The sequence below is a fragment of the Sparus aurata genome, chromosome 1, assembly GCF_900880675.1.
Source record: "Sparus aurata chromosome 1, fSpaAur1.1, whole genome shotgun sequence".
Lineage (NCBI taxonomy): Eukaryota > Metazoa > Chordata > Actinopteri > Spariformes > Sparidae > Sparus > Sparus aurata.
Genome location: NC_044187.1, coordinates 4,555,149 through 4,572,879, shown reverse-complemented (window position 1 = coordinate 4,572,879; position 17,731 = coordinate 4,555,149). Strand labels below are relative to the sequence as shown.

The window sequence follows — 17,731 nt, the reverse complement described above, 5'->3', positions numbered from 1 at the left end:
TTCAGTAACCAAAGAAAGAAACTTCTGGCATGTTTTTCTCTTCACGTCTCTTTAAGTTTGTGGGAATAAGTGTCTCCAAGCTGTTGATCACAGGAATGTAGTTTTAATTTGAAAAATTCTCAAGCACACTGCTGGTTGTTTCTGTGGCCGCACTCGTTGATACAAAACATGCAAGAGGTTATCAAAATGTTTTTTATTTCCTCCTTTGTACAACTCGAAGATGTCACTTTGAACCTTGATATAATAAATAAGAAGTCATATAAAACTGCCAGAGGGGTTTTCACACATCGCCGCCCTCCAAATCAACAAAAACAACAGTCGTCATGAGAGAGAAATTATCAAACATATCCTACAGAGAGAGGAGAGGAGAGGAGAGGAGGGGAGCACAGAGGGGATGAACGACAAAGATACTCACAAACAAGATGTACGTCATCCAGCAGTATAATTTTGCGTATTGACACATTTACATAAACATACAGAGAAGCTTTTTCAGACTCGCGTCGTTGTTGCTTGGTTAGAAATGTGGCTGGAAGGTTTGTACATATTCAGAGAGTTTTGAATGTCTCAGGTTTTACAGTACAGAGATGGCAAAACTGAGGTAACGTGAAACTTTTTCTGTAAAGGAGTTTCAAGCGGTGAGGTGTGCTGTTCAGTGTCCACCTGCGTGTCACTTTATAAACCACCAAGATGGCATCAAGAGCACAAAATTACTTTTTCCAAATGTGAGAGTTAAAAAAAAAAAAAAAGACAAACATACAAACCAAGTGACAAAAAACCCAAATGGACAAATCTTCTGCTGCTGGTTTCTCCTCCAGTCTCTCAGTTTTCCGCCCTTCACATCTCATTGGGGCCCTTCATGCTGGTGTCCTTCGCAGAAACCGGCGACGCCACCATGGGCAGGACGCACTGTGACGACTCGCAGTAACCGTTCAGACCGGGAGTACCGGGAGGCCCGGGAACGCCGGCTGCACCGGGAACACCGCGGGGTCCCCGCAAACCTTCACGACCGTCTTTACCGTAAGCTGGTCGACCGGGGTCACCTGAGAGAATCGAGGATTCATCAGAACACTGTGGCCAACACACTGACTAAACGTGTGAGTTTTTGTTCCTAACTTAAGTATTTATGTATGTTGATCTGTAATAATTCTTAATTTTGAGACACTTGTTCTCAAGCTTCTGTATCTGGGCATCAGTAACATGATCAATACCCGCTGGATTACAGATTACTTCCATATAAAACCATATTTATCAGCGACACAACCAAGCTCCACATTTTAAAGTTATACATATTTAAAAATGTGTTTTCAAGTGGGTTTATTCTGCAGAAATTGAGGACAGGTTCTAAAATCAGTCACTTTACCTGGTAGACCTGGTGCACCTGGTGCTCCTTTGGGTCCTCTCTCTGTGGGTCCTCTGTCCCCTTTGTCACCCTGGTCACCTGCAGAGAGGAAAACATGGTTATCACCACGAGGATACTCGTAATTAAAGTTTCCAGATTTAGCTGCAGGCTTCACATCTCATCTGCTCCGTCATTAACATCAAGATGAACCCGACCGGGTTCTGAGGAGGAAGTGGGTCGCTGCAGGATGGAAGTAAAAACCACAGATTCAGCAGGACGTCTTCAGCTCCCCGTCACAGGGAAGTCTCACAGTTTTGACTGTTGATTCATGTAAACATTTACAGGTGAGATGCTGCAGATGTTTGAGGTTTAGTTCATCTTTCTTTGCCAGGTCCGATTCCAGGACCTGAAATCAGGATGTCTGAGTGCAGATCTGATACAAGGCTGAAATAATAACGTATATGACTGAGAGGATCCTTCTATTTTACAAAAATATGCTTAAAAATGCCGCCTCTCCTAATATATATGGACATAAAAGCATTATAATAATCATAACTAAGCTCACAAATCAGTATTATTATGATTGCCTGTTGATCAGCAGGTCATTGATCAGTTTGGGCGCGTTAACGTAAATTCTCCCTCATTTATTCTTCTTGTTCATTTCCCAGACGTTCAGTCCAACAACCTTCTGATCCTGGAGCTGCTCATCTGATCAGTACGTGTCCGTTAGGCGACACCGATATCAGGGTTAGAAATTCTGGTGTCAGATACCTTAAAACAGACTTAACAGCAAGCTTCTATCAGCCGATCGATGCATCCGAATCTGAATCTCACCTTTGATTCCTTTGCGGCCCATCAGCCCAGCCGGACCCTTCAGACCGGGAAGTCCTCTTGATCCGGTGTGTCCGGGGAAACCGTTCTCACCGGTGGGGCCTGGGGGTCCCGGCGGGCCAGGAGGACCGGGCAGCCCGGAGATGCCCGACTCGGGCCTGCTCAGGCTGGCTGCTAGCTGGGCCAGCTGCTCTGTGACAGGACGACATGTTAGACATTTTATATTTACACATCGAGACAACGAGACAGCGTCCTTACACAGAGTGGAGGAGGTACCAAGTATCGACAATATTTACACATTTATATTCAATCTTTTGCTTTTGATAGAGAAGATACGAGGTAGAACGTACAGAACACACACGTATTAATCACTTACCTTGTATTACCCTCATGCAGACTTGTTTGATGTGAGTATCAGACGGTGATTTTCCCTGAACAAACACAGATCGGAGACAGTGATGAGTCTTCTGTCTGTACAGTTTTATACCGACGACTCCCAAACATTCTGCATTTCTAAATGAAAACCTCTGTTTCAGCTCTGATTCAGGAGAAAGCTGTGACCTCACCGCTGGTCCCTGTGGCCCGGGCAGGCCCGGTACCCCCATGTCGCCCTGCATGCCGCGAGGCCCCAGCTGGCCGTCTTTGCCCTCTTTGCCCGGCTGTCCTCGGCTGCCCTCGGGTCCTTTATTTCCCGTCTCACCTGGTGGACCTGTCTGCGATGAACAGCGGCAGGTAGACGAGAACATTTAGGACGACTCCACAACACGGTGACGAATACAAACGTATTTTATTGTGTGTTTTTGGTTCGACACGTGTTGCTGCAATCAAATTCAGAATACGGAGATATTTATTTAAAAAATCAGTGAGGTAGAACGTTAAATATGTCGTCTTTGTGCTGGTTTACATTCAGTAAATTCTGTCCTAACTTTGTTGTAAATGAAAACGTCCTCTCAGAGGCAGAAAGGTGTCAGACAGGAGTTGATGTTGTTGTTTATCAGCTTTTCATGTGAAATTAAAAGATTTCCTGCAGCTGCAACAATGTCAGAAAACATAAAAGGACCTTATAAAGTGAAGTAAACTGAAGTGTTGTGATGTGGTTGTGATGTTTTGTGCAGGTGAACGTACCGATCCTTTCTCTCCTGGTTCTCCTTCATCACCCTGCAAAAGACAAGACACATAAACAACTGTTTGTCTGCAGGAGGTTTATAAAAGTCTGGTAGAATGAAAGGAAACAACACGCTCTCATATGAGAATCATTTGACGGGACACCTCCAGACTTTATTGGACTCCCCGGAGCTTTACATTTATCTTTGATAGTTTCACACAGATGGTTCTGTTTTGGTGTTTGAGTCGTCGATCACTCACCAGTTCTCCTCGGTCTCCTGGTGTTCCTTCAGAACCTGCATCTCCCTAAAGATACAGACACATGACGGGTTGTCGACTGTTTGTTTGCTCTCCGGTCTCGACACTGTGATCAGTGACAGAGTTTAACCAGCAGCTGAAACTTACCTGCTCTCCCTGTGGACCATCCAGACCGACGGCACCCTGAGAGGAACAACAGACGTGAGGAAAATAAGTTTGTTTTGGATAACGAGGGTCCAGATTTGATCCTGTTTCATTCAGTCTGGTGGATCTTTGACTTTAAACCTTCAGGATTTAGACTCTATTGTGACTGACAGTAGCTAATGTGTTCATTGTTCCTGAGTTTCATTCTTTAAACCTTTCACAAAACATTTGTCTTTGGCACAGGAGCAGACATATTATCACCTTTCACGTTGAAACCTGATGAATAAAAGTCCAACGTTCACTCTCAAATGTCAGAGTGGGACTCAAACTGAGTTAGAGGAGAAAAAAGTCTTAAGAAAGCTTCACAGCATCTCATTTAAACTTACGTCATCCCTTTATTGTTACAGCACGGCCATGTTAAACTTTAAAGCTCCTATTTGTAAGAAAAGATGATTTTTGAGTGTCCCAGCTCGTCAAATGCCGACGCTTTGGGATCCTAGGTGAAATCGGCCGCCATCACAAAGCAACTCAATTTAAAAACAAACTTCGACGTGTTTCAGTATCAAACTTCTGCGTCAGAGTTTGTTTTAAACATCTAACGAGAGCGTGCCGTGACAATAAAGCAGAAAGAGAGTACGGAGAAGTTTTCTTGTGATTTTTATGTCCAACATTCACTCTGTTACATCTCTTTTTTATGGACGCGTTGTTATAATGTGAAAGATGGAGAAGGTATTTCCATTTTAATACCAAGACACTCTTTTTTGCCCTTGTGTTTTATTGGTTATAATTTAAGTTACTTGAGTTATTGGGTCGGACAGAACTAGAGACGCATTGACCTGATGCTTTTTGCTTTCAGATATGTGAAATCTGTAAACTTGTTTATTCCTGTTGTCATTTTCAGCCGTCACATGTAGTTAAACGTGTCTGTCCGACCTGCTGTGGCTTAGCTAGCGTCTTTAGTAGCTACACAACAACAACATCCCTCAACTTAACGTTAGTGGAAGTGTTGTTAGTGAGATACGACAGCATCAAACATGGATTTTTGCTTGAATTAGACGAGATGACATCATGATATAACCACAGTAACGCGTCACACATCAGCGCTCATCATGTGACGTTGTGTGTGTCTTACTCTGTCGCCCTTCTGGCCACGATAACCAGCAGGACCAGGAAGTCCAGGAAGGCCCGGATCCCCTCTGCCCCCCTGTTCAAACACACACACATAAAATAAACAGTTATAAACACAGAACGCACACAAGACGTTACCTCCCCCCACCCGAACCTGACCACATCTACAGAGAGTATAAAAACATCTCAGTGAGGCTGGAGGGTCCTGAAGACCCCCCCAACCATCCAACCCTCCCTCACATGTTTCTGGGCGTGTGTGGGCACTGATGCTGGTGTACAGCGGGGCGACGGGTTTCAGGCATTCCTGGGGAACAGAGAGCTCTTTCAGGGCTTCTCAGCTTCTTTTTTCCTGCCCTGAATCCCCCCTGAGCTGCAGAAAAAAACCCCCACGGGCTTTCAGATTCCTGTAACAAGGGGCCATTCATGCCCGCTCACCGGGCGGATTAGAGACTTAACTGCAGCGACTGAAGTTCATAAAGACCTGACACTCTTTAATGAAAGCGTGGCGCGAGTATTCAGGTCCCAGATATACGAGGTTTATGTTGGTGAGTGATCCTCGTGTTGAATAATACGTTCAGGAGAGGAGAAAGTGTTTGTGAACACTGGTTCTGGTTTTGTGTTTCAGGTTCGGATCTGTAACTTTGATAGAGTCGAGCTTTCTGAGCCGAGCGGAGAAGTTGAGCTGCTGCTGGGAGAAGCTGTCGATCACACGAAGGAGATCATGATCGAACTTCACTTTAACATACCGAACAGTTTCACTTGTGTCCGATCTTCTTCCTCTTTTCCTTCAACAAACACGACTGACTATAATCCCGTTGTTTGGCTCTCATGTTTCTCTCGTTCGACTGAAACAGGAACTTTTCTGTTGGTTTGTTGATGATCCAGGTTGTTTTTTTTTGACACTTATCATTTTCTAAATCCATTTTTTAAACACTAACAAGAAAGAGTTTAATCCCAACTCTCTGTGTCACGAGCAGTGTCAGCAAAGTACGAGTTAGAGTACTCAGATTACTTACTAACGTTATTCTGACCATCAGTGCAGGTTTAATCGTTTGTTTGAAGGTTTGTGTTCAAGCTCAGTGTTTCATATTTGTGCTTTAAGGTTTCGATGTGAGATCTCGTAGTTTACAGGTTCATTAGGTGCATTTTTAAACTTCATCAACGTTAACCAACACTGGTCACTAATCTTTACCTGATGCCCCTTTATGTTTCAACGTGAAACACAATTTAAAGGTGCAATACGTAAGAATTGTAGTTTAAAACTATCACAGGACAGATTTTTGAGTTTTGATGATATGTCAAAGATGTGTTGTGTTGCAGAGATTCTACGTAAGTTAGCATGCTAACCAGCTAACCCCGGCCAGTCCTTTCTTTGTGATACCACTCAGAGCTCACAGTCCAGCCCGCTAGCTGCACGGCTAACAGTTAGCGGTTACTCTAATGATATGCTGCCCCCTGTTTCTTTGCAGTGTGAATTCGAGAGGTGGCCAATTTTATTTACGATAAACTCTTTTTACGCAGGACAAACACACTGACAAAAAAAGGAGTCAGCTGCTTAATGTTCATGTAAAAACCCACATATGATGATAGAGATGCGTGACAACACCTTCTTCATTCAAACTGTTTGAACTTTGACCTGTGAAATATAAAGTCCTGTCCTGCAGCTTGTTTTTGCAGGTAGATAAATGCTTTCCGATCCTGATCTGACCTTTTCCCTCTGACCAAACTGCGACCTCTTCATGATTATATCCTCTGACACTGTGTCAGTCACTGATGTTTGGAGGAAGACTTTATCTTTAAAACCCTCCCTCAGGTCTTACCCGGGCTCCTGGAGCTCCTGCGGGCCCATCGTGTCCTCTCGGTCCTCGTTCACCCTGAAAAGAGAGAAAAGAAAATGTATAATCGAGCAGGATAGAGTGAGATATTTTGGATTCAGAGCTGCGCCTGATTTATATTTCTGACCGATCAGTAGAGCTGCGATGATTTATTGATCAGAGTCTTCTTAAAAGTGAGGATCTGCTGCTTTTCTTTGTCAGTTTTGACAGTAAATGTAAATTCTTTGAGTTTTGGACAGAATAATCTATTTGCAGCTACATTTTAGATCAAGTCTCCAGCTACTTCAGTTGTTTTGGAGAATGCTGCAACACTTTTTTGCTGCAAAGCTCCAGAAATGTTTCGTCCCATCAGCGTGGGGCTGCGTAGATGATGACTGGTTTTACATTTTCTGCTTTGGTGAGCTGGAAGTTTCTCTATGATGATGTTTGAGGAACAGAGTCCGGGTTGTAAGGAAGCGTAAAACTCATCAGGATGAGTGACACACGCTGGGGCAGGAAGTGAAGGGAAAGACGGCGGGACTAACAATATATTTCCTGTTTTAGGAAGTAAAAGAAACAGTTGCTGTGTGTCAGTTCAGGGTCTGCATCCTCTGAAGGACTCGGCCTTTGTGGTCTTTGAAGGCGAGTCCTTCAGAGAGACCTTGTTAACCTCGTCAGCCGTTGTTAAATGTGACGGTCTAGCCTCTGGAGCATTTCCTGGTTGCGTCACCAGATGTTTTACCCTTACGTCACGATTTCTGCCACCCAGGCCCGTGAAAGTGACGATCTACACCACGCGATGTCGCCATTTTCTCTCTTTCTTTCTTCTTTTTCGGGTGCGCAAAGAATCTTGGGACATGTGAGGCCACGAAGGATCGTAGCGGTGCATCCTCCAGAAACAGGGAGATGGAGGAGCCTTCAGATCGGGACAGACTTCACACGGCGCTGTGACGTAATCGGCCTTCAAATGCTCCTCTGAAGGATGCAGACCTGAACTGAAACACAGCATGTGTCCTGCAGCTTTAAGTGAATTGTAGAAGCAGCTGACTCACTGGTCCTCCTCTGGGTCCGACTGGTCCGACCTCGCCCTGGTCGCCGCGCTCGCCCTGCAAACAAATGAGAAGTCAAATCACATCATCACAGAGATGAAGAGAAGGAAAACACATCAGCGGTATCTGCTTTTATCTTGTGATTCTGCTTTGAACTCACCTGTTTCCCTGGAGACCCCATCATACCTACAACACCTGGATCACCTGTGACACCCTGGTGACAGAGACAGCACAGTTTAGTTTTACAGCACAGACACGAAGAAGCTGAATTAATTGTTGCGCCACTTCTCATCGTACCTTTAACCCACCGTGGCCTTTCTGGCCAAAAGCGCCGGGCAAACCCTGCGAGAAGAAAAATGGTATCAAACATCAACGTCTGAGCTCGAGAGGAGAAATCTCACAGTGTTAGTGACGAGTCAGGGATGTAAGAGGTCAGAGGTCACACTTACAGGAAGTCCTTGTGGGCCAGCATCACCTGGAGCCCCACTTTTACCTGGAAGACCCTGAAAAACAACAGAAAGGAAGTGAAAAGGGCAGAAAATCTGATCCAGACTGGAGACTTTCTGCCTAAAAGCACATTTCTCAGTTCTCTTGGTCGTTAAAAACACTGTTTACACTGGTTACCTTGGATCCTGGCAGCCCAGGTATCCCCTCACGGCCATCAGGACCAGCGAGGCCCTGCAGACACGAAACATGATATTAATTATATAAACGTGTCTCTGTTTTAATGAAGAAACCACTCAGAAAGCTGAGATGTTTCAGATCAGGCCCAATGTTGTCTCGCCATTAAGTTTCACCGGATGTTAAAGATAATAAATGAATCTGAAACAACATTGAAACAGGTTTTATTGATAGATCAGGTGACGCGGTGCTCACAGGCTCTCCTTTGGGTCCTGGCACTCCTCTGATTCCAGCTGGACCTCGTTCCCCCTGTAACGAGACGAAGAAGATTCAAAACACGAAGTAATAAAATGTAGGCAGGAGAAACAACAGACAGAAATCAGTGTGGATGTGTTGTTGTTTTTACCTGCACTCCCGCTGGCCCGACCTCACCTATGGCTCCTCTCTGGCCTGGATCGCCCTAAAAACAGTCACCAGATCAGTATTTTGTCCTAAATAACAATAAGGCAGATAAAATTTGTGATTCAGAGACAGATACTCACATGGCCTCCCTGGATTCCCTGAGGACCGACGTCACCAGGCTTTCCACGAGGACCCTGTTTGTAAAGAAGGAACGTTGTTGTTAATTAATTTCAATTTAATCACTGAAATGCAGTTTCATCTTGTGACAGGAGGTCCTGGTAAAAATGGGCAACAGAACGTATAAAACAGGGGTTTCATGAAAGTGCAGACGGGGATGATAACATTATAAAATAATTAGGTGATAAATTCCAGTCAAAAGATGCAATTTGAGTCAAAACATCTAAACACAGATGATTGAAGATGATAAAAGAAGTTGCATTCTTTTATGAGCTTTTATTTTGAAATTTTCTTTGGCAGCGATTTAAAGGTTGTCTCTGGTGTGTCTCGACCTGATCGGATAATTGATAATCAGACTTTATTTATGTGTATATATAACTTATCATGAAGCCTTTGACAATATGGATCGTCGCCATCTTGGGTTTATTTTGTTTGTTTGGTTATTTTGGAACCAGAAGTGACCATATTTGGATGAGAGGGCGGAGCTGAGGAGGAATATCCTGATTGGATCTAACTACGACTCTGAGGACGCAACTTTTAAATCACAAATTAAATCATAAATCATCATAAATTAACTTACACAGTGTCGAATAAACAAATAAACAAATAAGTAATAAACTGTTTACTGAGGTCATAAATCAAGAGAGTAGTAGGGTCATTTTCTCATAAGCCTAAACACAATCTGACTTGTTTTTGCAACCATTAGGCTCGTGTGTGTGTGTGTGTGTTGTTGGTGTGTCTTTGTGTGTGTGTGTGTGTGTGTGGTGTGTGGGTGTGTGGTTGTGTGTGTGTGTGTGTGTGTGTGTGTGTGTGTGTGTGTGTGTGTGTGTGTGATCTTACCCTGTCACCTTTTCCGCCCACTATTCCTGGGAGGCCTCTTGATCCACCTGGGCCCTAAAATTACTCAGCGGATGGAGGAAAAGAGACAAAGATGTCCGATGTTAATATGTGCTGACTGTGATGAGTCGCCTCATCAGAAACACGCGGGAGAGAAGAGTGAAGTGTGTTTACTGGTAGTCCTTGAGCTCCGACGTCACCCGGCGGCCCTTGATCGCCCTCCACGCCCTGAAAGAGAACGCAGCTGTGAAATATCTGAAATCTACCTTTTTTTTTTTGTCTGTTTTCATCATTTCTGGCTTATTTAATTTTGTGAAACGTCTATTTTATTCTATGGAAGCCCACATGTGTCAGTTAAAGAGAAAAAAAAGATGAAAACTTACTTTTAATTATAAATAATATTCCCATGGTGAGTCATAATTATGAGAAAAGAGTCAAAATTACAACTTTTTTTTTTCTAAATGTCAGTTTTAGTGTTTTCGATTCTACTTTTTAACTTTCTCTCTTATAATTTTGACTTATAATTTAATAATTTAGACATTTTTGACTCAATTTTTTCAACTTTCACTCTCATTGTTTTTATTTCATGTTTCTATGGAGAATCATAAATATGAAATAAAAAGTCACGAGATTAGAAAAGTAAAAGAAATATTGTTTATTTATTATACAATGCTTATTTATTTAATAATTATAACTTTGATCAACATTTATCTCATAATACCGACTTTCTCTCTTATAATTTTGACTTATCTTATAATTACAACTTTTTAACTCGGTCATAATCATGATAAAACGTAATAAATGAGATTAAAGTATAAAAAGTCAACTTTTTTCTCATGATTATGATTTTTAATCCACTATATCGACTCTATCTCATTGTTTTATTTTATATTCTTATTGTAAATCATGATTATGAATTAAGGAGTCAGAAAATATGAAAATGTTCTTATAGAAAATATAAATCATCAACTTTTATCTCCTATTTATGACTATTTATCTCACAAATTATGCACTTTACCTAATTTCTGACACAATATGAGCATTTCTTTTATCATGAACGCTGATTTTGAATCCTTCAGTTTCCGTTCAGACGACGTGTTTGCATGTTATCTGTTGCAGTAATCGATCACAGATCTGCGCAGCGTGAACAGAGAGGACGTTACCTTGTGTCCTTGTCTTCCAGGCTCACCAGATTCCCCCTTAAATCCTTTGTGGCCCTGCAGGCAGGAACAACAAAACAGTCTCATTAAAAGAATAGTTACAGATGTAAAGATAAAGACACACATCATGTCTAAGAGAGGAAATAACATCAGATATTTCACTCACTTTCATGCCGGGGAGACCAGGATGTCCGGTCAGGCTGGAGGGGCAGGCGTTGGGACACTGAAAAACACAACAGCCTATTTGAGGTCATGGACGAGCCCTGCCACCAGGGGGCTCCACTGACAGAGACCCCCCAAACCTGCTAGCACGAGCAAAAGGTTTCTTATGATCTGAAATGCTGAAGAGAAGCTGCTGTCCAATCAGCCACCAAGTGTTAATATGACAGCAGCTTCGCAATTTTCAGAGTTTTGAGCTTTCTGTGAGCAACACAATAACAGAACTTTGACCCAAAATACCCAAAATAGAGATCAGTTCTCATGTAGAACCGGCATACGCTAAAAGAAATGAGGTATCAACAGATGATTCATGAGGGTTTTTTTTTTTTTTACATTTTCACATCATATAAACTATTTAATGTCCTAGTTCTAAAGTTATGTTTGTGAGGGCAGAAAGCAGTTTTGTTAAATGGTTGCAGATGTAAGTAAATTTTACTTTGGGGTCAAACTTACCAGGTCCTCTCCTTGATACACGCCTGGAGGACCCTGAAAAGAAAACACGAGATTTTACGTGAATTCATGATTTTCTTTGTCTGACGTCCCACAGTGTCACACCTTCTCACTGCGAGCTGACACTTCACTTACCTGCCACAGTGAATGTTAATAAACAACACTTCTTCTTCAACATTAATAATCAGTCTGGTGAAGTTTAACAGCGGTGGAGACGGATGTTCTGATATTTACCCGCGGCCCGGCAGCACCTGGGAGTCCAACTTGACCTCTCTTGCCTCTCGCTCCCTGTGTGAGATACAGAAGTCTTTATTAATACAGTGTACACAGATAAAAAAAACATCAGTTACCTTTATCAATGTGCTTTTTATACTTCTTCTAACCCTTTTTAATTAAAGGATTTACTAGCATCTTATGATCAGGTTGTAGATCGCCTCAAATTTCCCTTTCGGTGGCCACCAAAAATGTGAAAATGTCAGCGTTTGATTTGTCCTTTCCTGGCTACTGTAGAAGCACAGATTCCTACACACTGGACCTTAAATATTCAGTTCTTATGAGAGTTAAAGATCGATTTAATGCCATCAGACAAACGATCATATAGGTCGACTGTGAACGCAGCTTATTACAACCTGTATATAAGTTTCTTGTGAAGCAGCAGCCTCTAGTGGCCGTAGTGATTATAATGGCAGCGAAGGAGGAAGTCAGGTGACGTAGCGTAAAGACTTGTCCAGTGTGAAACCAAAATTCAGCTGCATAGAGTTATTTAACTTAACTGAAGTTAGATACGTAAAATAAGCAAACATAACCAAACTAAACCGATGACCTTTTTAGTCGTTTGGGTTCCAGGATGTGTTTATTACTTAGGTTTGTTGGTTTTACTTGATTTTAAACTTGACCGGCTTCACATACAGTAACTGGAGTGGTAAGTGTACTCACAGGTGGTCCAACTTTGCCCAGTTCACCTGGGAGTCCCGTCAGTACCGGGGATACCCTGTCGAGGAAAGGTAAGGTGAACAGTCTGTTACAGGAAGCCTCGGACGCTGTGACATAGACGTGACACAGCCACGTTAAAGAGTAGCTTAACACCATCTGTACATCCTGTTTCTGCTGCCCTCTGGTGGTTGAAGCTGTCACCTTGCTGCTGTGATGTCAGCGTGTACTCGTGGGCGTGGTCAGTGCACAGTGACATCACAGAAGAGGTCAGCGTGAGGTGACTGATCCAAAACAGGAAGTAAACAGGCAAGAAATGAATTTAAAAAATCTAAAAAAAATCTAACCTTAAGTACAATTTTGGGGTTCTTGTACTTAGAATACTAAAGTACAAGAACTTTACAAATATATTAACTCATCTTTAAATTCTTAAAAATTACAATATTGGACCAAATGATTTGTTTTCTCTTCTTTTTTGCACCTTGTTTTCAGTGCAGTATCCTCGCTAGCTACCCTTAAAGTGAACCATTAACCATAATGTTCAACTTTAACAGCATCGTGTATAAAGTGTGTTAATGTACTCACATCCAGTCCATCAGGTCCAACACCCTGTGAGAGAGAAAGAACAGATCCACAGTGTCAGACTGAGACCCAAGCACAGTGTTTATGTTGTTTTTATAGCTCAGTTGTTAAGGAGAATGGGGTAAAGTTAATAAATACTGAACTGTCACTTTTAGGTGACCTTTTCCTTCATGTAAAGAGGATCTGAGGTGTTTTATTCCCCAAAACTGACCTGCTGTAGTAAAAATCTTTTTTCTTTTAAAATAAGTTAAATTCAGTTTAATATTTGTACTCACCGGCTCTCCAGGAGGCCCTCGTGCACCAGGATCTCCCTGAAAACAAACAAGAACAGAAAAATTAAATTAGAAATATCAGAGAGCAACAGGAGGAACAATATTTATATATAGAGAGATGCTCAGAGTTCATTCATTCACTTCTTCCACTGATTTAATGAATATATATTGATATCAAACTTACTTTGGGCCCTTTGAGGCCGGCTGTGCCTGGATCTCCAGGGGGTCCAACGGGTCCCTACAATCAGGACACGAAACACTTGAAGATAAATTCTTTAAATGCAGCGCAGTGAACGTTGGACGACACACAGAAGCTTAAAACTGATAAAACATGTAACACCTGTTGTAAAATCAAGAGAGTTTCAAGTTATTAATTCTCATAAAGTTAATCACAACATGCTTTTCTCCATTTATTTGTTCAAGTAGATGGAAATCTGCAGCAACGACACTCAAGTTCTGTCTGACAACTTAACATACCAGAACCACTTTACAGGTCTTAACCAACATTACAGCATCAGGGACGAGGTCGGGTTGGACTGAGTCTTACTTATAATATCTTTCAGGAATCAGCAGTTTAACAGTTGGTTTCTGTTGGGTCTCAGTTCTGGTCTTTGTTTCTGCTGATTATGATTAATGCAATAAACTCACAACAGGCTACAGCAGAGCCAGATGTGGTGAGAAATACAAAGACCTGAGAAGAAAATCAGATCAGCTGTAAACGAGCAGTTCAGGCAGATTATCTCAATCCTTAAATTCTTCTACTCGACCTGAACCCAACCGACCCAGACTAAGTTTCAGGTTTTGAGTCGCATTCAGGCTGTTGTGGGTTTATTTCATCTTATATTCAAGTTCGAGCTGCATCGATTAGTCAATAAAAATGAAATCATTGTCAGAAAAAAAGCTAACTAACTGCCTGATGAATCAATAATTAGAATAATCGTTAGTTCCAGCTTCAACTCTGTGAAACAAGGACATCAATCCTCAGTGTTTCTGTGTGTCTGCTGCATGTAATCTGATTAAGTGACATCACTCAGTGGCATTGTGGGTAATGTAGGCAGCAGCTTTTGAAAAGGATGTGTGGAATAAAAGAAGTGATATCTCCGGTTCTGCTGTTCATAACGAGTCCAACAGTGTTATAGGAGTGCAATCATAGACTAGCAGACTGCTTTTCAACACCCGGAGCCTACATTACCCACAATGCAACTGTATAAGATCATATGCAGCTTCCTCTGGGGCCACAAAATTCAACAAGACCTGTAAACACACTTCAATAGGACAATAAGACCCAGGTTGCGAAAATAATAAATAAATAAATAAAATCTTTGTGTCAAAGTTGTGAAACTTTCTCTGCTCGCCTTCATCTGTGAAAAAATCTAATAATAATGAGGAGGCGTGGCCTTTTCCTTCCATTCTTTAGCTCCTCCCCCTCACCTGTGGCCTCCATAAATAACCTGACAACACTGCAGCTAAAAACATCTGCCAAAGAAGAGAACGAAGAACGCTAAAAACTAGCAAATCACAGCAAAAAGTCGACGACCCCACAGAAAGATGGAAACACGCCCCCTCAGATAATCAATATATCAGGACCGGATCTGGAACTATTTTACAGAATCAGTTTTTTTCTTCTTGTTCGATTTCTCAAAGTCTGATTGGTGGAAACATTGCCGTAGTTTTAAACCTTGTCTCTGTTTCCCCTCTCATGAATCTGCCGCTCTGTTCTCAGCTCGTCACCGCAGCAGACTGCCGACACACTGACTCCATTCTGCATCCCCTCTCCCAGCGTACGCTCCCGTCCTGTCAGCCACCTCTGGGCAGCCGGGCCCCCCTGCACAACCCCCACCTCACACAAAAAGACCCCTGTTTCTGTCAGGAAGCCACTCCAGACTCTACCCTAAATAGTCGGATTTATAATTTTTTTCTCAAACCCAGTGGAAGCCAAGACAAACTGCTCACACAGCAGCAGATCTGAATATCTCAGAGTGACTCTCATCCGCTGGATTAAAGGAGCCGCTTGATTCAAATTCAAACACAACCTTTTGTTGTTTTTGCAAAGAGTTTTCTCTGTCTGAGGAGAAGAAACCAGTCTGTGCCCGACGTTACTCCCAACATGTTGTCTCACTTACATCTGCTCCTGGGAGGCCTGCAGCTCCAGGAACTCCGTCTTTGCCGTTGTCTCCGTCGGGGCCCTGCAAGCACAAGTTTGATTTTGGTTCATGAATCTTAAAGCATCCGTTGGACATTTCTGTGTCAGAAAGGAGAAACTTAAAGTCCACTCACTGGTCCTCCAGTCACGGTGTTGTCTTCTCCTCTGTCGCCCTGAAGACACATGAACAACATGTTCAGATGATTATTCAGTATCACATTTCTTTATTTCTTGTTGTGCAGGGCTTTATCTTCCACTGAGCACTCTGGAGTCGTGTCCATGTCCACTGTGTAAATGTTAAATCCTCATAATAAATAAAAAGCTCCACACACAACCTGCTCTTGTTCTTGTTAATCAAATATCTCAAACTGCATTTAATTTAAATGTGCACACGCTCTATGATGATGTCAGTTCTCTGCAGTGGTTCTGGTGGCTCGACCGTCACTTCACTGCCCAGTTTTTATCCTCATATTGTTGTTTCTATTTTTAGTCTTAAATTGAAGTCTTTGTTTTTGGTGCACTGACGGGGACTTGAACTCATGATTGTTGTATCTCCAAACACTGACAATCATCCTGTTGCAGATTCAGGAATTAAGAAAAACAGCAAGTTTAAACATGATACATATTTTAGCTTACTGAATACGGTTTTGGAAAAAAAAGTTGAATTAAACACTGAAACTTCAAGCAGTCATAGAATCTTTTCTCAGGCTCAGTGTGCAGAGAAGACGCTTTGGAGAGTCATCACAGGTGAGTGTAGTCAGGATGAAGTCATGTGAAGATGTTTTTATTATAATATGCCTTCACTGCTGCTTTTTCTCCTTCTTGTGTAAAAACAGTGACGAGCAGCTTCACTGAGCTGATCTGCAGCTTTGACCCAAATCTGAACAGTCACGTTTATAACTGAGATGAATCTGCGACTCACATCGATGCCGTCCACTCCGGGAACGCCAGATACTCCCGGCGGCCCCGCGGGGCCTCTGGGGCCGACCGGGCCCCTCTGTAGAACAAACACACACAGAGAAAAAAATCAGATTTCATTTTTTTCTCACTGAAAATCATCTCTCAATATCATCCACCGCTGCTGCTGCTGCTGCTGCTGCTGCTGGTGGTGATGTTGGTGTGACGGGCAGCTCACACAGAGTCTCATTGTTCGGGTGATGTGAGGGGAAAGGTCATGAAACTAAACCCAGTTTCCCATTATAGTCCCATTAAGTAACGGCATGTGTTGGGATTACTGCTGCTGTCTGGACCTTATTGGTGCCAGGTGTGCACGCTGGCATGAATGGACCACGGTTCTGGACACTTTTTGAGATAAACTTCATAAAGAAATTGATTTTAAATTCACCAGATTTCAACAACCAGATTTTATAAATAGCTTAAACAATAAAACAATATGTAATACAAACATGTTGTGAGAGAAAATCCAACTCTTAAACCAGAAAAGTATTTAAACTACACTTCAGTCCCTAAAAAATGTTATAGAGATTTGAGGAGGTTTGATTTAAGCGTATTAAAGTATAGAAAGTACTAAAAAGTATTGAAACACAGAGTGAGTTTTCATGATGATATGTGAAAGTCAAAGTATAAAGAACAAAATCTCCTCCTCTCAGAGCTACACAGATAATCTGAAAGGTCCGGTAGGAATATAAAATATGATACCAGGAGATTAAACATAATACGACATATAGTTAAGACACAAAATCGTCCATCTCAGATTCTATATAATCAGAATACACAGGAAATAAAAAGCTTTAAATACAGTCAGCTCTCTATAACTGCCTGGAGAGCACCTTTAGGAATACTTCAGAGTATACCAGTGTTCCCTCTGCAGGAGGTGAAGCAGAGAAAACAGACAGAGCACCCATCTCTCACCTGAGCCGAGCAAATCAGCACGATTTGTAGTAAAATCACCAGCAGAGACTCTCGACAGATCCTGGAGAGAGCCATGGTCTTCCCAGGGCCGAGGAAGACGCTAAAAGTCCCTTTTTCCCTGATTAGACGGGGCTCACGGACGGTCCACCTGTCAGACTCCCCCCTGACTGAAACCCCACCGCCTGCTGGAAGGGGAGGATGTTGGAAAGTCCTGATTATTCATGAGAAGCTGAGGAACGGCAGGAGGAGGAGGAGGAGGAGGAGGAGGAGGAGGAAGGCCCCCCCACACAGACTGGGTGGGGTGTTCTCACCTTACTCACCTTTACTTTGAAATTAAATAATCTTTTAATGCATGAGAGTTGACCTTTACAGAAAACTGTATGATATGCTGTCAGTGTA

The 17,731-nt window shown here is 42.4% G+C and overlaps 1 protein-coding gene across 1 annotated transcript; it reads right to left on the bottom strand.

Moving 5' to 3' along the window:
* Positions 1-178: 178 nt before the first annotated feature.
* LOC115592883 (collagen alpha-1(IX) chain) lies at positions 179-17,521 on the bottom strand. The gene is given in 33 exon segments (XM_075488193.1): positions 179-1,040; positions 1,361-1,438; positions 2,174-2,362; positions 2,547-2,601; positions 2,737-2,883; positions 3,296-3,328; positions 3,536-3,580; positions 3,680-3,715; positions 4,809-4,880; positions 6,625-6,678; positions 7,671-7,724; positions 7,828-7,881; positions 7,965-8,009; positions 8,117-8,170; positions 8,292-8,345; positions 8,544-8,597; positions 8,695-8,748; positions 8,831-8,884; positions 9,708-9,761; positions 9,879-9,932; positions 10,868-10,921; positions 11,031-11,087; positions 11,537-11,569; positions 11,768-11,821; positions 12,470-12,505; positions 12,507-12,524; positions 13,049-13,072; positions 13,321-13,356; positions 13,502-13,555; positions 15,441-15,503; positions 15,595-15,633; positions 16,383-16,457; positions 17,333-17,521. Coding segments are annotated over 33 exon segments (2,064 nt in total). The 5' UTR covers positions 17,408-17,521; the 3' UTR covers positions 179-834.
* Between the last annotated feature and the right edge of the window lie 210 nt (positions 17,522-17,731).